Source organism: Pleurodeles waltl, chromosome 4_2, assembly GCF_031143425.1.
Source record: "Pleurodeles waltl isolate 20211129_DDA chromosome 4_2, aPleWal1.hap1.20221129, whole genome shotgun sequence".
NCBI classification, from domain to species: Eukaryota; Metazoa; Chordata; class Amphibia; order Caudata; family Salamandridae; genus Pleurodeles; species Pleurodeles waltl.
The window spans coordinates 12395770-12415670 of record NC_090443.1 but is presented as its reverse complement, the minus strand read 5'-3'; the positions used below and the strand labels follow the sequence as shown (position 1 = coordinate 12415670).

At 43.3% G+C, this 19901-nt stretch overlaps 1 protein-coding gene across 1 annotated transcript in view; it reads left to right on the top strand.

The window, feature by feature from the left end:
• Nucleotides 1–1273: 1273 nt before the first annotated feature.
• TRMT1 (tRNA methyltransferase 1) overlaps nucleotides 1274–19901 on the top strand; it is a 109872-nt gene continuing 91244 nt past the window's right edge. Inside the window, exons 1-4 of the mRNA XM_069230400.1 lie at nucleotides 1274–1367; nucleotides 17538–17948; nucleotides 18453–18508; nucleotides 19256–19380. Of these exons, the coding sequence (XP_069086501.1) occupies nucleotides 17563–17948; nucleotides 18453–18508; nucleotides 19256–19380 (567 nt within the window). The 5' untranslated portion in view covers nucleotides 1274–1367; nucleotides 17538–17562. The remainder of the gene's footprint in view (nucleotides 1368–17537; nucleotides 17949–18452; nucleotides 18509–19255; nucleotides 19381–19901) is intronic.

Here is a 19901-nt window from a genome sequence, read left to right as displayed (position 1 = left end):
TTTCTTTTTTTTATAAAACATAAGTACTAACTGGACGTTGTTATTGTATCTATTGTTGGCTACTGAGTTCTAAGCTCTAGCCTCCACATTACTTCTCTCAGAAGTATGACTGTTCACCCTCCCTACTGTGACAGCTTAGTGTGGAAAGGATTGCACTTAGCCGGGTTTGCAAAGAAATTGTAGGCAAGGCCTCTGGCCACAGTGGCAAATGACCTCAGCAACTAAGGTTGTGGCCTATTAGCCCCTACCCGCTCCCTGGACCTCAAATGGGATCTCTTAGTGCTGCTCAAAGAGTAACATTTAAGCGTTCCATAAACAGTGAATTGTAACATGTAAACAATTTGAAAACTTGGCAGTCATGGTATATAGTCTTTCAGTCGCCCAGGACAAAAAACAGTTTTCCTTTCTCAGCTTGCATTCTTGATGACTCTCTGCCACAGCCTGCCCCTCAACTAATCCGAAGGGACGTGGCCATTACTTTAGGTCAGTGAAGGGAACTACTCCTCACCACCACATCCAGGCACGCGAACAACAGCAGCAAGAGGTCCTGTGTCTGGTACATAAATAGAATTTCCAGTGTCATTAAGGTGCCCCATTTGATTTTCCTAGAGACCTTCCCATATGTCATCTTTCTACCTTGTCTGAGCACCAGAAACGAGTGCAGCACCGCAGGCAGCAAACAGTAAGTCCTACTTGGCCGCCTCAAGCAGAGGGCCGCCTTTCAGCAACAACCAGAGTCGTTAGTCACATAGGTCCGTTTATGATGAGTAGCTCCAGTACAGGTTTTTTCCTTAGAATTCCGAGATTTGTAATCCTGATTTAGAATGGAATACACGGACTATACGTCCCAGAATTCAATGGGAAAAAACTGGACAGGAGCAGGTAGTCAATCATGGCAAGACTGCGTCCGAAGTATCCCATAACCGTCATCAATCTGCCTGCTCCGAAGTGCCACGATGTCGCCCAAAGAGAGCACCACTTCTCCAACTCCAATCCAGAATTGTGGGCGGCAGCCTAAAACCTACTCTGGCCTCCATCGGAGTCGCTGGCCGTCTGAGTTGTAGTAAGAGCGTTCGGAATTTAGAAGTTGTTTATTGACGGCAAAGGCACATGCAGGCTCCTCAGCCAATGAGAACATCGTAATTCTGTGCAGCGAGCTAGGATTAGCTGAGCTGCCCTGTGCTCTCCAATCGTAATTTACTTTACATATTCTGAGTTCATCCCCGTAGCCTTCGACTCCCATAAAATGTTCAGCAATGGGATTGGCTGTTTTGCGACCCGGACGTACTGAAATGACGGACGTCAGTTAAGATATTAATTGCTGAGAATTTGAGATTGCATTTCTTGACGGGTATTGTAAGTAGCGGGTAGGTGGTCTTCTTAAGTTTATTTGCATTGTTTATATTTACAGCTAAAACAGAGCTGGTAAGCAGTACTTGTTCGATGTCATAGTAGCTATGTCTTGGGTTGCTTTCGAAGGTTTGTCATTAATGTTAAATCAACACTCCCAGGAGCGCTGCAAACCCGTGTCAGTACCAGTCGCCGAACTATCTCGAAATCGGCTGAAGAAGATTAAAAAGGCTTATTTGTGCACATGCAGAGACATTCCATCTTTAGTTTGCATGGATAACAGGGTATATAGTCGGACACGAGGGCAGCTGGTCTAAAGCCTCGACAGGGTTAGTGAGCGCTATATGAATGCAATTTCAGTGACCCGATTTAGGCTTGAACAGCAGACATTAAAACTGCCACCAGCGGTAAAACTAATAGGGGACGGGAAAAAAAGCAGACCAGACTCGGGGCACGAGAGAAAACCAAATTCATTTTGTGTCTTATTGTATTCATTCATGATACAAACGTTGATATGTTACAGATTGCCCATCTCTCTGTATTTCACCATTCTCGGGGTGAGTTACATACGCCGGGGCTGTCCTGTTCTACTGTGAATTCTGGTGGTAGTGTTCTTCCCCCTTTTTTTGGATGCGTAATGGCAGTGCTTTAAATGGGCCGGTGCTGTCTGGTATTGAGTACTTCTACTTCATTAATTTGATATGGAGAGTACCTGCAGTTCTCAGCACTACTGTAGTTCTTTTAATGATAGAGTAACGGCAAACTTTGGGAGCAAACAGGTAATCTACGGAGTACCAGCACTTCTATCTTTCCATTTAAAGCACTGAGTATTGGTCTTGAGCTTTTTCTATGAATCTTTACGTTTTGCCAATGTTGTTTTAAGGTTGAGAATGCTAGATAGTGCAGGGTCTCTTATTGTGAAATACCTATAATTAATTTACATAGAACTCGCGGGGGCTTATAACCCACCCATGTGTTGGCTTTGTCAATCTCATTTGCTTGCTTATTTAATGGCTCTACGTGTCCCAAATTGCTTACCATTGGCTTTGTGGCTTGTAGTTCACTTTTGCTGGCTTTCTATTTATTTTGTTAGGTTGTCCAGCATATCCCTCTCCCTCCTGTGGAGGATACAGTTGACTGTATTCCTCCAGGAGTAAACTCTTTTTGTGAACAGGCCTTTACATTTTGTTCTTGTCTTGTTACATTTGCTGTGCATTCGAAGACCGAAGTCAGTAGACAGGCTCTGTCTTCTCAGAGAGCTTGGTGTTTTCTCTTCTTTCTCTGACTTCAAAGTGAGAGATTTTTTATGACCGTTTGAAGACGTGAAAGGAAAAGCTTTTTTTCCAGACCACAACAAAATGTAAATGTCTTTAAATGAACTATGGAAATATTTCAGAATGTATCAGATTTAGGAAAGCACAAATGAAGCACTTATATTTTTCGTAATTCTGAAGTGTTCTGGAAACATCTTTACTACACTATCACTTGTGTTCTTTGTGTGTAAGTGTAATGGTAATTTCTATTGAAAATGTGTTGTCTGTAATGGCAGTGCACTACCCCACCATGCATACTCTGCTCTATGCCAGTCTACTCCACTCTCTGCCCCTCCACGCCACTCTGCTGACACTCCACTCTACGCCACTTCACTGTACGACCCACTACTCCACTCCATGCCACTCTTCTCTACGCCATTCTACTCTGTGCCACACCACCCTATGACACACCACTGTATGCCACTCTGCTCTATGAAGTCTGTGCAACTTCACTTTAGGCTGCTATACTCTTCTCTACACCACTGCACTCTCGTCACCCCCACAACACTGACATTTTGTGCCAATCCACTCTATGCTATGCCACACCACTCTCCTCTGTTCTAACACTTTACTCCACTCTACGATAATCTACGATGCTACACCCTCCACTATACATCAATCCATTCTAACACTCAACCTCACTCTGACAGTCCCATTTTTGCTACTCTGCGCCATACAAATTTACAACACTCTACACCACTCAACACAACACTCACCTCTAGGCCATTCCCCTCAACTCTGTGCCACTTGATTCCCCTCTATGCCTTCCCCTCTGACACTCCTCTCTGCGACACTCTACTACTCTATTGCAGTCTGTGCCCCTCCACTATACAGCGCTTTACTTTACTCCACTCTATTCCCCTACCCTCTTTGACACTCACTGAAACTCTGTTCCTCTCTGACACTCTATGCCCTCCAAACTACAACACTTTACTCCACTCTCTGGCACCCTACAACACTGCTCTATGCCGCTTCACTATAAACCACAATACTCATCTGTGCACCACAACACTTTATGCCACTCCACTGTCTTATACTTATTCCACTTTACTCCACAACGCTCCACTTTGCTCCACTCTGACACGCTATAGCGCTCAAATCTTGGCCACTCTACTCAACCCTGGGCCACCCTACTCCACTTTGTCACACCACTCTACCACACTTTATTCGACTCTACTCTACGATCCTTTACTTCACTTGATGCTATGCCCCTCCCCTCCCTCTTCTACACAGCCCTCTATTACACTCAGGGGTGTGGAATTCCTATAGCCTGGCCCAGGGGTCAAAGACCACAAGTTTTCATGTTAATTGTGAACTTGGGACAAGTAGGTCTAACCCCCCTGCAGCACAAACCCTTTGGCTGCCAGTTTAAAGAGAAGGGAACTGTTTGCAGTTGGTTATATTTGTGTCTGTATGTTAATGCTGTTCAAACTTGTACTTATGGTTTATTAATGCCAAGCCTTTATTATTAGGGTGAGCGTTCTAAATAAACATAAGGTCACACTGCACTACTGACAGTGGTTCCGGTAAAAACATTTGAAAAGTTTAACAATATGAGCGTAGGTATAATGCCCCAGAACACGCTCTGATTAGATGCAGATATTTGCAGAAGCTTGTAAAACAAGATGGGTGAATCTTTGCTTTCAAATTAAAATGTTCAGGAACAAAAATGCAAGTAGTAAAAATAAATTACTGTGATGTTTTAGGTACCATTTCTTTGAAGCACCATTTAGTAAAATGTGTTGATTCATGCTAGTATTTCCCAAAAAATGTTCATAATGGAAAATCAGTGTAACCATTTTCAACAAGATTATTGGAAACGTGAAAATAAAAGAGCACTGGCAAGGCCAACTAATCTGACAATGGGTGTTGGTCTTTTAGTTTTGTAAATATGTGTCTTGTTTTAACATTGCTTTTGTAACCTTTTTATTGTTGTGGGACCTGCCAGGCCTTCACCATTGTAACAAACATTGGAAAACCGTTTTGGTCTCAAAAAGCACATAGTTCCTAGCACTGAACAAAACTACTTTGTGTGCCATTATGCTCCTTGTGGAAGAGCAGAATGCTGTCACTCACAGTAAAGCTAGCCGATAGAGAGGGAAATATAATTTTAAATAAAAACAAAATGGCTTGGTTAAGCCACACTTAATTAGGGGCACAATTCTTAAAGAAAGTCACAAAAATGCACCCATAGTATGTCTTTGAATTAGTGGCTTTCATGAAACAAACTTTTACAGAAATGGACCAGAAAATGGTACTCCTGGAAAAGATTTGTGAACTGTATTTTATTATGAGCAAATATGCATGTGTAGGTTTGCTCATGTACAAGTTCGCTTTCCCTCCAACCACTTTGTTTCCATCCCTGGAAGAACTTCTATTTCTGCCCTTTTCAGAAGTAAATTCCCAGTCTTTAGCAGTATGGGAAAACAATTAGAGAAGAGCTGGTGAAAATACTTAACACACGCAAGTTAGTAGGTTTGCATAGATGCAAATGCATTCCAGCCCTGGAACTGTTGCTTGCTTCTTCCTCCAGCTTCACTATGTAGATCTGTGGAAAGGTGGCAAAATGAGGAAATTGCTGTACTAGGGCTTAAAATTGCTAGTATTCAAGCCCTAATAAAGTATTAGTCCTGGTGTAATCAGAGAGGCTATTATCAGAGCTCCTACATAAGATAGTTGCCCGAGCTTGTTGCTGCACTACATGGCACCAAAGGAACAAGTAGGTGTTTAATTATATATATATATATATATATATATATATATATATATATATATATATATATATATATATATATATATATATATATTTTATACAGGACCAGCAGATTTAAGAAGCAACCTGCCCCATGGACAAATAGATTTGTTTAAAAAAAATGTATTCCACACCCATGGCAGACTATGCCCCTCCACTCTACCACGCTCTGCTACACTCCACTCTGATGCTTTATGTTCAGAGAATCTGGTCTAAAGCACTCTACTGAACTCCACTCTGCTACGCCACATCACAACCCTCCATTCCGCTCTCCTCTATGCCCCTAACTTTTAGCTTTGCTGAACAACAGCAATGCTTGTGTAGAGCATGGCTGAAACTCATTTACAAAACCAGTAGCTGTTGCATAGGCGAGATATATTGGTTTTGCCAATGCTTGTTTCTTTTTATTCCAGCACTTAATGGCAGTGCTTTTCTTTTCTTGCTACTTCCCCCTCACATCCCTGCCTTCCTCACTCTGTTGCCCCCCCCCCCCCCCCCAAGTAGTTTTCTTGAATTGCATAAGGAATCTACTTTACAGTTATAGTTCCCTGCACGTCTCTTGCTTGTGTTCATCCAGAGTATTTTTGTTTTACTTTTGGCAGTGGTCTTAGTCTGTCATTTCTTTCTTATTGTGTGTTTTTTTTTTTTTTTTTTTTTGCAAGCGCCATTTCCTCCCACTGACACCATTGACACTTCACCTCTCTGTGGCCATATCGTTAGTCATGTTCACGGGTATCCATTGTTAGGTTGAGTGTAGCAGTGTGCAAGCGCTGCTCTTCGCCACATGTTGTAATCTATTCTGTGGGCTTTAACCATGCCCATCTCTCGCCCATCAGTTTAATTGGTTCCTGTTCCTGCCTTCAAAAATCCCTTGACGTTGTTGGTAAATGCTTCCTGTTTGTCACGCTTTGATGCTGGTTCGTTACCGCTTTGGAGTATGACCCTGTTACATGGTTTATTGCATGATTGGCCATGTAATTTAGTGTGGCACACTTTTTCTCTTGCTTCGCGCTGCATGGCCGTATGTTGTTTCTTCCTCTTCCTCGTTTTCTGGCATCTTGCTGTTTCCTTGCGATGTCTGCGGTCTCTTTTTTTATTTACTTATTTTTCTTGCAGTTTTATGTAGTGCAGACTCGACATGAAGGTATTGGAGTGCTTTGTTTATTTTTGCAGTTTTATATAGCGTGAACTTGACGCTATTGAAGGTATTACATCGTTTTACATGAGCACTGGATACATTACACAAGAACACATTCATTTTTGGCAGCACGGGGAGATTAAGTGATTAGCGCAGAATCACAGAATGTCGAATCGGCACCCATACTCGAACCATGTTCCCCCAGCTCCAAAGCTGGCAGCTCTAGCCCTTACGCCACATCCTCTTCCCCAGGGTTCTTTGTCTGGTGTGTGTTGAGGCAGTCTGGGAAGTGTGTGGTGTGTGTGTGTTTTTTTTTTTTTTTTTTTTTTTTTTTTTTTTTCTTCTTCTAAACATGATTTTGACTGATCCAGAGGTGTGATTGCTGCATGTGTTTACATTACTTCTTAACAGCAGCACTGTGGCAACAGCAAGTCTTCTGAATGGCTCTGGGTGGTGTGTGTGGTTTTTTTTTTTTTTTTCCCTCCCCCACCCCTGTATTGATCTACTGGCAAGTCACTTGGAAGTACTGTAGGTTTTCTTCATCTCTACCTCAGTGAACTTGACGGCACACGCCTACTGAGTGACATCCTGTTTTCATATATTGTGGTGTTTACATGTATTGAAGCCCTAAAGCTTCACTCTGGGATTGGGGCGGCTTGCATAGTGCTCTTTTGAAGAGTGGTTACTAACCTCTCTACCCAGGTTGTGTTAGACTGACAGTGGTAGCAGCGTTAATCTACACTCGGGGTCCCTGTACCTTTTTAGCATGGGGTGGGCTACTAAATATGTCGTAAGTAAGAGCAAGCAGTGAATTTTGGAGAAAATACTGCAACCGTAGCCATAAAGTTTATCTTGTGTGCTTCCCTCCCTAGATACATTACCTGTTGCAGTTTGTCAAATGGCTGCCCTTGTCTTTTCGAATTCTTAGCAGATATTTTCAATAAATGAATTCAATAGGCATCAGTCCCTGACTGGAAGGAGGTGACGATTGTTCTATTGCTTATGAAACCTACTGCTGATCCATCACATTTGAGCAATTATTACCTTATTTACCTTTTTCCTTACATTAAACAACTGACTAGTTTTCTGGAATCAAATAAGATGTTTGAGGCACATTCTAGTTTTAGCCCCTCACAGGAACCAGATACTGCATTGGTCTCAATTTTAGATGACCTTCGCAGAAGGGCAGATCTAGATCAACCGGTATTCTTGCTGCTACTTTATCCAGCCTAGTATTTTCTATAGTGTCAAGCATGTGCCTGCCATCAACATTAATGAAAGTTGGTATTCAGGGATCAGGTTTGAAGTGGTTTGAGCATTATCTTAATTTCCCTCCAGAATACTGACTTTGATCCATTCAGGACATACCAAGAATGTATGCTGATGGTAGCACAAGGTTGTTTGATAACTATTTAAAGCTTAATTCTGACAAAACTGAGACCCTGATGGTTTCTAGCACTTATCTCCCACTGTCCCTCCTACAAATGTTTTTGGCCCCCTCCTTAAATGCAGCACCAGCACATGCACCTGTATTGACATTAAAGAACTTGGAGTTTCATTATGGCACAAAGTTGTTTGTGGACAGCCAAGTAAAACGTTTTTGCTATTTGTTTTTATGGTCTGGCTTGGCAGAGCAGCTGTCGCCAGACAATTATGTGAGCATCGCCAGGAGAGGGACTTTGGATCTGCCCACATGTTGGGAGCTAGGAGTACCCATTTTGATTGGGCAGAAGTTCTGTGTTTCCACAAAACAGTGCTGGCCCTTCACACAGCTGTGATCATTTTGTTAGTTTATCCAACTACCTGAGCTTGAACTGTTAGGGACACGTGCATGCCATTGCAATGTAATTAAAGTGTCTTAAATAACTAGTTTATAGCATTTCCCCCAGGCAATAGCACAGATGGGAGGAGAGGCGTTAAACCACATGAATTTTTTATTTTTTTTGGTTTGGCTTGACGGTGTATTCATAAGCCTGACCTGTTGGCATTGCCAATGTTTGTTCTTTTATAAGAATACCAAGGAAAATATTGCCATTTCTCTCAGCACTCTGACAGCTATTTGTTGGCTATTATGAGTCACCTGGGCTACGGTAACTATTTAGCAGGGACAACTGTCCCCCTTAGGCAAATCTTTAAAATTATGCTTGTACACTATTAAGCATTTACATTTTGCATCCTCTGTACCACAACACCAGGGCATAATTTCCAGTAGGACCATTGCTTTATAAAGTTTATATACATTGCATAATGTGAGGAAAGATACTGTCGTTTTGAAAACACACAACAATCTCACCTTCTCATTCTTGCTTTCACCCTTTTTTTGTCCTTCTTTTTGTCCCCTTTACTCGTCCTCTCTCCATGGCCAACAACCCTCTGACTCTATACGTCCACCATTCTCTTGCCATTTGTTGTAATTAGTGCGGCCTGTACTTCCCGTTTGTATTCATGAAAGTTTTTTTTTTTTTTTTTTTCCCTTCTTCCCCACAACCCCAATCATGCTTCCGGTATATCTCTTCTCTCTCCCATGTCTCACTCCTTATGCCCTAATCTTTACTACCCCACCTCTTCATGTTTATTTTCTGTACTTGTTTCCTTTATCAATAGAAGGAATTGCATATTAATGGACAAAAGGTTCTCAGTACCATTATGTGTCCTTTTAATCGCAGTAAGGGCAAAAAGCTTGTTAGTAGTGTTGCTACACATTTTTCATATACAAACACTTATAAAAGTAGGCCTTCTGTTGGTAATTTTCGATATATTATCTTTTCTGCCTTCAATTAACATTTTCACCATACTTATTTTATTTTTATTTTTTAAAGACCGTTTTCAATAATGTTCATCAGAAAAGAATGTTAAGTTTCTTTGCAGAAATGGATGACTTTCACTAGGACTGGGAGCCTAAAGTAAAAACAAGCCTTTGCCATGCAAAAGATCTTGCGTCTGCTCAAGCTAGAGCTATTAGCAATGTAAATTCCTAACTGGACTTTTTTAAATGAAAATTAAAACAGTTGACATAAGGAAACCAATTCAAAGCGTCACGGCTGCCATGAGCGGGAAGGATACACAAAAAAGAAGTTTGTTCGCAGTTAAATGTACCAGCAAACGTGCAATTATCCATGTAACAGGGTCGCTGTCCAAGGTGGTAATAAAACTGCCCCAGGGAGGGACAAACTTAACGCATTTACCAATGATAAAGGTTTTTTTAAAGGTAAGCCCATGAACGAGTGGTAATGATGGGTGTACGTTGAGCGTGGTTAAAAGTCCACAGATTGATGGGTTTGTAATCGGAGTGCTTGTGTGCTCGACCTAAAAAAAGGAAGTTGGTGTTTATTTACATTCTAGACTACTTTCTGGCATTTATATTTAAAACAGATCACAACCACAGCTTAACTCCTATTTAAACTATCCAAGGGTACATGTTTTTTTCCCTCAGAAGTCACACCACTTGCCATTTATGTTTGGAAACTAATAACAATCAACTTTTTGTGTTCATTAAATGTGTACAGCACTCGGACCTTAATGCTGAAACTGTAGGAAGAAAACACTTCCTTTCCCTGATCACTACACAGTTGATGTTTAAAAGTACTATCAGGCGTCACCTATCAGTTTGATGGCAATACAAGCCTGATCCATGCTCTGATTTTTAGCCTGTCAAGCTAAAAAACTTGACAACACCTTGCTGTTTAATTACCAGACGAAAAAAACAATTCTATAACATTTCATTGTTACTATTTATTATTGTAGTGTGTCCTTAAAAAGATAATTTCAGTGGCTAAAGGAATTCAGGATTTCTTTTATAATAAATACAATTAAGTGTCAACATAAAACAATAAAACACATAACATATCTTGTGAAATAAAGACAATTATGGACCTTGCAGGTTTGGACGCCATAATGTTTATTTCGTGTTGCCCTTTTTCTATTTAGAAAAACTGTTTTCTTATCTATTTGTTAATGCTAACAGGCTGCTGGCAACACTCTCTACGCTTACTATTAATGACTTTTTCCCTCCTCAAAAATAAAACTGAGTGGTGGGATTTTAGATAGACATGTCTGTGTGCAGTGCCATCAGCAATTGGTGATTTAAATCTAAATAGCTTACGCGCATACTAAATACTGTGTTAATTGAATAGTAGCTTCAGTACTTTTTTAAAAGCCAAGTAGGCTCGCGGACAACCATGCTTACAGACAAAAGTTACAGGTGTTCTTAACAGACTTAAAAGAAGTATGAAAACAAGGAAGTACTGTGTGTAAATAAGGTTGAAACAAATCTCTTAATTTCAAGTTGGTAATATAGCAAAAATATCGAGCCACACTACTACCAAACAGGATATCCTTTCTCTACTCCCTAACGGAAACAACAAAGGTCACAGTTCTACATTATAAATGGTAGTCCACACACTTCATCTTGCATTAGTGTGAAATACTCTTTGTAAAGACCATACTACAGCATTTTGTCCGTGACAGACAATATGCCTCTGATGGGAACCAGAGTAGCAATTCTGTGTCAGAACTGGAGGCGAGGATTATGCATGTCTCTCTTCACTTTAATTAATCAGCAAGTTCAAAGTTCAACATAAAGAAAAAACACACTACATATCCCATGGCTTATAAAAATCAGTATCCATGGTAACCAATGTCCAATCCTATTTCAGTCTGATAGTCCGCATATATCCACCGTACACAGTCCTTCCCTTTTCTTCTCTGCCTAAAGTGCCAGTTAAGACCCTCGCTACCTTTTCATTAAAAGTGCAGTTTGTGAGATTTGTGGTGCAGTGTGCTTGGATAACATTGCCTAATTACGTTAATTTCACTTTGTGCCACTGTATTTTCACGTGTAGTGGACAGCAGGACAAGCTTCGGTCAGGGCACTGATTTCTGATTTCCAGTCTGGTTCACCAGAGGGCGCTCTTTCGCACCGTCTGTGTGGCCCGTACTGCGTATAACAAAATGAATCAAGTTGCGCAGGGTTAAGCTGCGATCGATGGGCTTCACACTAAGGCTTTCTCTCTAGGAAGTGTGAGTTTTAGCTCCTTACTCATTTTCTCGCATGACACCACGATAGCTGTACGTTTAGGCCTTACCTCTGGCCTGTCCCTGCATTTGCCACCTCAGGCAAGTTTCTCCATGGGGCAGTTTTGGAGTTGGCCAGAGCACCAGCGGGGGGCTGCCCGTTTTAACTCCATAACATTAGAGTTTCAAGCAAAATGTTGTTCCTTGTCTGTGTGTGCGCTCACCTTCTGGATTATGCAGTCCTTGCAAGACCACAAATTTCCCCGACATGCCTATGGAGGAAGGCCCCTCAGTGCCATCTTCTGGCTGAACTGGACACCCTTCTATTTCAGGCCGTAGCTAAAGTGCTGGCCCCATTACAAGAGTGTGGCCAAGTTGACAGCCCAGGTCTCTACAGGTGCTGGCATGTTTGGGGATACAAGAGGTGGCAGTAACACAGCAGCTCCCAGGAAACCATGTGAAGCGGGCACCAGGAAGGCTTTGAGCGCCTCAGAAGCCTTCCATGAGTGTGCACATGTTAAAGTATACCCCCTACTGGGAGGATGAATGGCCTCGGGAGATTGGCTACAAGGTTGCCCCAATGACTGACTTTGACACAGGTTTGCCCATTCGTGGAGAGGGTGACCCAGATGAGGTGCATCCTCGGACGAGGACTGTGATTCTGGTCCTCCGGGTGCCCTGCTTCGGCTTCACCAGACCCCTACGAAGGGGACTCTTCCATTTTGGACATGTTTGGCTTGGATAGTATATCACCCTGGGTCATCTGAGTTGGGACTGGACCAAAAAGTCGCAGAATATGTGGCCATCAAGATTTGCCAGACCATGGACAAGGATGTGCGGGCCTTACTAGGGATGGAATGCCCTCGCCCTACATTGGAGGGCAGAGTGGCAGCTATGCCAGATATTGAACCATTGTTGTATACTTCCTTTGGGAAATATACTAGAGACCCTAAAAAGAACATTCACTGCTCCTAGTGGGCGTGTCAGGAAAAGCTTTTGGATGTACTGGGCCCCGTCACGCAGATCATACAATTGGCAGAACAGGAGACTCACAGGGGTAAACCCCTTTCCGCAGATATAGAGGCACGATGGGCTCAGAAGGCACTTTTCCTTCTGGGCAATGCTAATTGCACCATCTTGGCCGAGAGGTGCCACTACCTACTAATTGAGATAGATCTGAAACTTGGGGAACTCGGAAGCAGGGGCGCTTGCACAGGGACACCTGTTTAGCGACCCTCTTCTCTTTTCCCCCCCCCGTGGAAGTTTGCGGCGACATTTACGGTGCTTGACAAGGTGCAGACCTCAGTCAAACAAATTCCACCAAAAGGTTTTTGGCGTGGGTAGGGGCCGCCCCTCTGGCTGCTCCAATTTTCAGGGCCCCGGCAGAGGCTCAACCAAAAGAAACAACGGTTGGCGTGATGGCCGACGAGCGCAAGTTCGCCCTCCCCCCCCCCCCCCCAACTGGGGAAGAGGGAAGAACAGAACTAGTCACAATACTCGCAGTGGGGCCAACACCCCTGGAGGACCTAACGGTAAGCATTACCCCTTCTTTCCCTCAAGCACTGGGGGAGGTTGAGGAGGTCTGTGCACAGAAGGGCGACTATCGCCTCCGTCGCTTAGGTATTGCAGACAGTGGAGGGTCTCCACATAGGGTTCATGGGAACACCGGTGCAGGAAACATGGACAAAATAAAATTTTCTTTTCACAAGCAGGCATGGCATTGCTAGATGCTGGAGCTCCTAGCAAAAGGGACCATTTGCAGGTCAGTACTCCACCCAGGGGGGGTTTCCTAAGCAATATTTTCCTGGTGGAAAAGAGAGACAAAGGTTTGTGCAGGGCCATAAATTTTAGATGCCTTCAACAAATGGGTGGTGTACAGGTACTTCAAGGAGGGCATCTACCTGCTCAGGGATCTCCTCCTTCCAGGAGATTGGATGATATGCTTGGACCCCAAGGACGTGTACCTCATAGTACTTATCTTCCCTTAACACCACCGGTTTCTACAGTTCATCTGAGACGGCAAGTGTTTGAATTCAAATCTCTCCCGTTCAGACTTTCGTCGGCACCGTGTGCTTTTACGAAACTCTTCAAGCTGGTAGTGGCACACCTCAGGACACTGGGTCAGGTCAATAATTTACTTCGATGTTATCCTCCTGATGGATCCATCTCGATCCCAACTCTCATCTCACGCAAACACAACCATTGTCTTGCTTCAGGATCTGGGGTTTGTAATAAAATAATGGGAAGTCTGAGTTAACCCCCTCTCAAACTATGACCTTCCTTATAGACTCCAACGCAGCCTCCCAAGCATGAAGGTGACCAAAATCGAGAAAGAACTGGGAAAGGGTCTGAGGAGGGATAAGATCTCCCTTGGATAGCTGTTCAGGATAGTGGGACTGCTATCGTTTTCAATCCAAGCCGTATTCCTGGGCCCTCTAAAAGACAGGGTCCTGCAACGGCTGAAGGCCTTGCACCTCAGGCAGGGAGTAACATACTCGGAAATTATATCCCTCTCCCCGGAGTTGCAGACGGAACTACAGTGGTGGATAGAGCACATGGAAGCATAGAATGGCAGAGTGATCTTTGGATCCTCCCTGTACCTCATCATAGAATGGGATGCTAGCTGGAAGGGCTGGGGTGCCCGGTGTCGGGAGATTTCTATTGGGGGAGGGGGGGGGATGACAATGAACTCAGTCTGCATATCAAGTGCCTGGAACACCTGGCGGGATCCTTTGCAATCAAGTCCCTGACTCAGGACAAGGTCTCCTGCTGTAATCTTTTGAGGATGGACATTATTTCTGCAATTCAATACATAAACTGCTTGGGGGGGGCACTTGGTCGAAAGTGCTAGCGGAACTGACCAAGGACTTGTGGCACTACTGCCTCCAACACCAAATCTCAGTGACAGCAGAGTATCTTCTGGGGTCACAAGATCCCTTACCGGACTGGAACTCCAGACACATAGAGGATACCAGCGAGTGGAAGCTGGACAGGAAGGTCTTTGGGGCCCTCATCGATCGGTGTGGTCTGTGCTTAGTAGATCTGTGTGTCCAGACTGAACGCACAACTACTGAAGTACTTCAGTTGCCGTCCGGATTAGGGGGTGTCGGCAGTGGATGACTTCTTGCAGGACTGGGAGCTGGAACAGGCTTATGCTTTTCCTCCTTTCCTGTGCATACTGAGAGTGACACCTCAAGTTCAATGTCGGTGGTGCTGATAACACCTCTGTGGAGTTCTTAGGCATGGTGCTTGAAGTCTCTCGCGATAGCCCGATCCTGATTCCAGATTTTCCTCGGGTACTCCTTGACGGACAGGGTAAACCTCACCCTCTGGTTCTTCAAGGGCCACTTGAAACTCATGGCATGGAGAATTTTGGGCACAGGTGGGAAGACATCAGACTTTCGGAAAGGGCTGAGAGATTCATCCAGCAGGCATGGACCTCACCTGGGACAAGTGAGATATAGGCCCCCCTGGAATCCATGGGTTTGTTGGTGTGTGAAGAAACCCCTGGATACCACGGGGGCCCAGGTTACGGATATCTTTAATTGTTTAGGCAGAATTGGCTGATTCTGGCTTATCCTACTGTATGGTAAATTCATTCAGGTCCATGATATCAGCGGTTCATCCTTCTTTTCACAACAAACCGGTGGGAGAGCATCCTTGGGTTTGCAAGCTGCTTAAGGGCATCAGGATGTTTAGACCCCATGAACCTAGGTATTCAGATCTCTAGGATGTTAACACAGTTTTATGTCTTTTGTCTTCGTAGCAGGATAACTAGTATCTTTCAAGGAAGGTGATCTCGGCAAAACTGGCTGTGCTGCAGTGCCTCATATGTTGTAAAAGGGTATGTGATGGGGCTCTAGACATTGCAGCTAGAGGGTTTACAGCAGCAGGAGTTACTTTTACAATATCTAGGAGAACCACATGCAATACCAGGTTAGTAACCTACCTAGCTTTTGAGGGTTTGCCTAAGCTGTGTGCGGTCAGCTGCCTTAAGCCTTATGAGGAAATGACAGCAGAATGCTGACCACCGGGGGAAAGATAGCTGCTAATTTCTATTTAGAGCAGTATTCCCCCCCCCCCCCCCTTTCTATTGTAAAGTGAATACGATGGATTATGGCAGAGGCAGGAATTAATGTTCAGGTATTTGGGGCACATTCCACAAGAGGAGCCATGGCTTCCAGTGCCGTACAGGTGGGTGGTAAATTGGAAGACATTATGCATGCAGCAGATTGGTCATCTGAAACTACATGTAAACGATTTTATTTTAAACCAAATCTTGAAGGAACTGCTTTGGTGTTAAGTAAGCTTTGAACATGCATAAACCTCGCTTCCGGTCCTGACATAGAATGAGAAATTTCCTATCGAGAAGGAAAGTTTCAATTCCATTAAGGAGACGGAGGCGAGGATTATCCCACCTGATAGTGAAGATGTGTCCCCCTTCCAGATGGAGAATGTAAGTAAGGCTAAATCTTGGGAGGTATTGTGCTTCAATATACTTGTATGGTGTACTCATTTTGTTTTTTTACTGTTCCTATTTCAGACAGACTGTTACAATGATTTGCATTAGTCCTATCAGGATTGTAAACTGATTTTATGCTCAGAAGAATATTGCATGATGTTACGGTTTACAAGTAGTTCTCAGATATAGTAAAAAATTACACTGGATTCAACAAGCTACGTTGTTCTTCACAGGATCTGATACCACGGCAAACTGATGGTGCTTGAACTTAACTGACCGCGGTGAAGTCTAGGAAGGGCTTAGAGTGCAGTGGATACATATGGACTATCAGACTGGGATAGGATTGTATATTGGTTATCATACATACTGTTGTTATGAACCATGGGATATGTAATGTTGTTTTTTTTTCTTTATGTTGAACTTGCTGATTATTCATTTCTTTCATCAATTTAAATAATCATAGCCTCCGTGTCCTTAATAGAATTGAAACTTTCCTTCTCCATAGCTAGGAAATTTCTCATACGTGACGATTTAAAACTCCTTACTTAAAGTGTTAAAAATGTAACATCTTCTAAATTTACACCTTTTACTTACAGGATTACAAACTTAACGTTTTTATTGCTAAAAGATTGCTTTCAAAGGAATGTACCTGTTACTCACAAAGACAAATAAGTGACTGCATTTAAACTATTTACTGTCTTTCAATCCAAATACTGAAAGCCAGAAGACATTGCCCCCTCTCACTACCTTTCTTCCTCTTTTACTTGCGTGCATGTCCTTCTCTCTGCTCTTACCATCTGTTATAGCACCTGCTCACCCTCCATGCAAACTCTTAATAGCGCTGCCAGGTCCTAATACTTATTTTTAATCTGATTTTATTTAAAGAAAAATCACATGCCTGTACGAAAGCATCCTTTGCTGTACATACTGTCCTCCCTTTTTTTTTTTTTTTCCTATGTTACAAGAAAGTTGGGTGATAGGGGAGCCTTTCTTATAGTCCTGTCTTTCTAAGTAATACAAACAAGGCAGTTGAGGATCTCTTGCCATCGACCCTTAATTTTACAGAGTAAATAGGACTGTTTTTTCCCTTCTAGCTGTGCATTGAATCTGGTTATACTGCAACTTTAATAAACTGTTTTGTAAAGTTAAAACTTAAACCACACCTTTTTGGCTTTGCCAGTGCTTGTTTTAGTTTACTTTGTCAAGATGAGTGTCCACCATCTTGCAATGCTAGTATAAAAAATTGTCCTTCTCATCATGACACATGCATGTGTGTAAATGTGTCGTCATGCTGGGGTTCCCATACAGTGATGACGGCACATGCATTCAATGTCTGTGTTTTTTTTTTTTTTTTTTTTTTTTTTTTTTTTTTTTTTTTTTTGCTATTGCTCTTAAGCATCGACGAAAGTCACTGGCAAAGCCAATAGGTGAGACCTGTTGGCTTGAAGTATGCTTGTTTTCTAAGTGGAATCACTTTATTTGAATGCAATTTGTTTGGGTCAACTGCAGGAAAGCCCAGGCGTAGGAGACTTTCATGCTGCTGTCCACAAGGAGCAAAATCCTCAAGTGCTGTTTTCGTACCATCTTGAACCTTCATTTGCCACCGCAGCATAGGTTCCAGGGAACCCAGGGTGTACATGACACCAATCTTCCATTGCTGGTGAAGGTTAGGCCTCTGACTACCCTGGAAGGTGACTGTTTAATGGATGTTAACACGGAAGACCCCAATTTCCAGAATGCTGCTGTGAAAGAGCCTCTTATCCAGAACCTTGGTGATGAAGACATCTGTTCACAGAATTGTGGCGCAACAGAAGCTGGGTCAGGGGAGACTGTAATCGAAGAGGGGTCCACCAAGATCATCTTCCCCAATGCCAATGAAGTCTTCTACAACCCTGTCCAGGAGTTTAACAGGGACCTGACGTAAGTGAGGGGTATGTAATACCTGTAGTACCTGTGATGGGCAGTATACTTTGTAATATCAAGCCATGTATTTTCTTCCCTTTTGTCTGCCCATGAATCCAAGTGAGGCTAATTCTTCCCCTGAACGCCCCTGGTGGCCCATGTACTCCGCTCCCTTCATGGTTAAAACATTCTGTAAGCCCCACCAGTCTTAGCTTTCAAGTAGATCTCGTTCATGGGTATTGTTACATCTGCTGTGTTTTCTTAGACTTGCGCAGGGAGTACAATGCGCCCTCTTTGGTAAGAGGGCAGTGGGTACCAATACCTATTGAGAGGGAATACGGGATCATGAGACCCTCTGCACCAGGAGCTTTGAATATGACGGGAGCAGAGCCCATCTGATTACCTGGTCTTGTACCCCAGTGGCTCTGAGGCCCTATCTGGGGAGGTGCAAAGAACATATATCCTCTTTTCAGCACATCTGTTCACCATGGTCTGATCTAAGTTCTACATTTTTCCTTCTAGGTGTGCTGTGGTCACAGAGTTTGCTCGGATGCAACTTGCAAAAAAAGGCATTGAAGGTGAGATACCTGTACCACTTTCATTTCTGTTTCAGGGGCCTTCTCCCTTTCCATGTACAGCTTCTTAACTGCACCTAACTTCTGACCTTTAGTATTACCTGTGATGCGATTAATAGGGGTTGCACACATCTATTCTGACGCAACATCGCTCCTTCAGTAATCCGCAACCTGACGTGCAGCACCTGAAGCTATTCCAGCACTAGTAATCACACGCCGTTCTATCACCTGCTAACATTGTAGCATGAGGGCCCAGTGCCTGCAGATGCATCCAGTTCTGACTTGCAGCGTTCTTTGCTGGTGTATGTTCTAAGATACGCGCACATTTGATAGTTGATGCACAGCCTCACTTGCACTGAAGGTTCTACTGGTGAATTTCGGTCATAAGCTGGAGCACACACTAGTAATGGCTGAATTGATATCTGTGCATCGTTTTGCAAGTTCAAAAAACACAGTAGCAAATTAAAGAGAAGAGGAGGGGCGGTCTGTAGAGCATGTTGTCACTACCGATCCCCTCCCTCCCCCGCAGGGCTATGGTCTGCACAGAGAGGCCCTTTTTTTTTTTGCGCACCTTCTATGTTTAACTGGCTTTGACCTTCCCTCCTTACCTGCCTTGATGGCGTGATCTCTCACTTTTTAAAATAAAATTAGCTGGGTTATAGGGATTTTGTAATTGCTGGACTCCAGTAATCAGGAGGGGTTTAATGCCAAAACTTACACTGGTGAGCTCTCTTTCTCTTCACTCCCCAGTTTCCATCCCAGGAGAGGAGCCACTTTCCAGGGTGGTGGTGGATCTTGGCGAGACTCCAAAAGAAGACCAAGACTCTGCCTGTGTCAAAACGTTGGAATCCACTACAGTTGGGGAAAAATGTGAGGTACGGTTCTAAGAGTATTGGTTGCTGAATTAACTCAAAATCAATTTTATGCAGCACATAGGGACGTACTCTGCCTAAAGTGTGGCTGATGGATGGAGTCCATTGAAGCCGCTCATGAATTGTTCAGAGGGAGTTCCTGTTTTGTATCTGAGGACATTATTTAGAACACTCACATTCACGCTTTCGCTTCATTTTCCCCCAATAAACACTGTGCCAGTTACTTGGTGACTGGACACTTGGAACTCGAGGGAAAGTAGGTGAATAATTGTGGTTCAAGGGACATTTAGGGAAAGGGGAATCGCCACATGCAGCATTTATAGTACGTGAGTTGTAACCACAGTGCACAGCTCATGAATGTGTATTGTATGCTACTAGCTTTCACTAAATAGGTGTTTGACTAGTGCTTTAAAAGGCCAAGTGCTGTCAGATATGGAGTACATTTGAGAGGGAGAGTATCAGCATAAACGGGTAGTGCGTATGGGCACATCGTTATTTCCATTTCACGCACAATGTGTGATTTA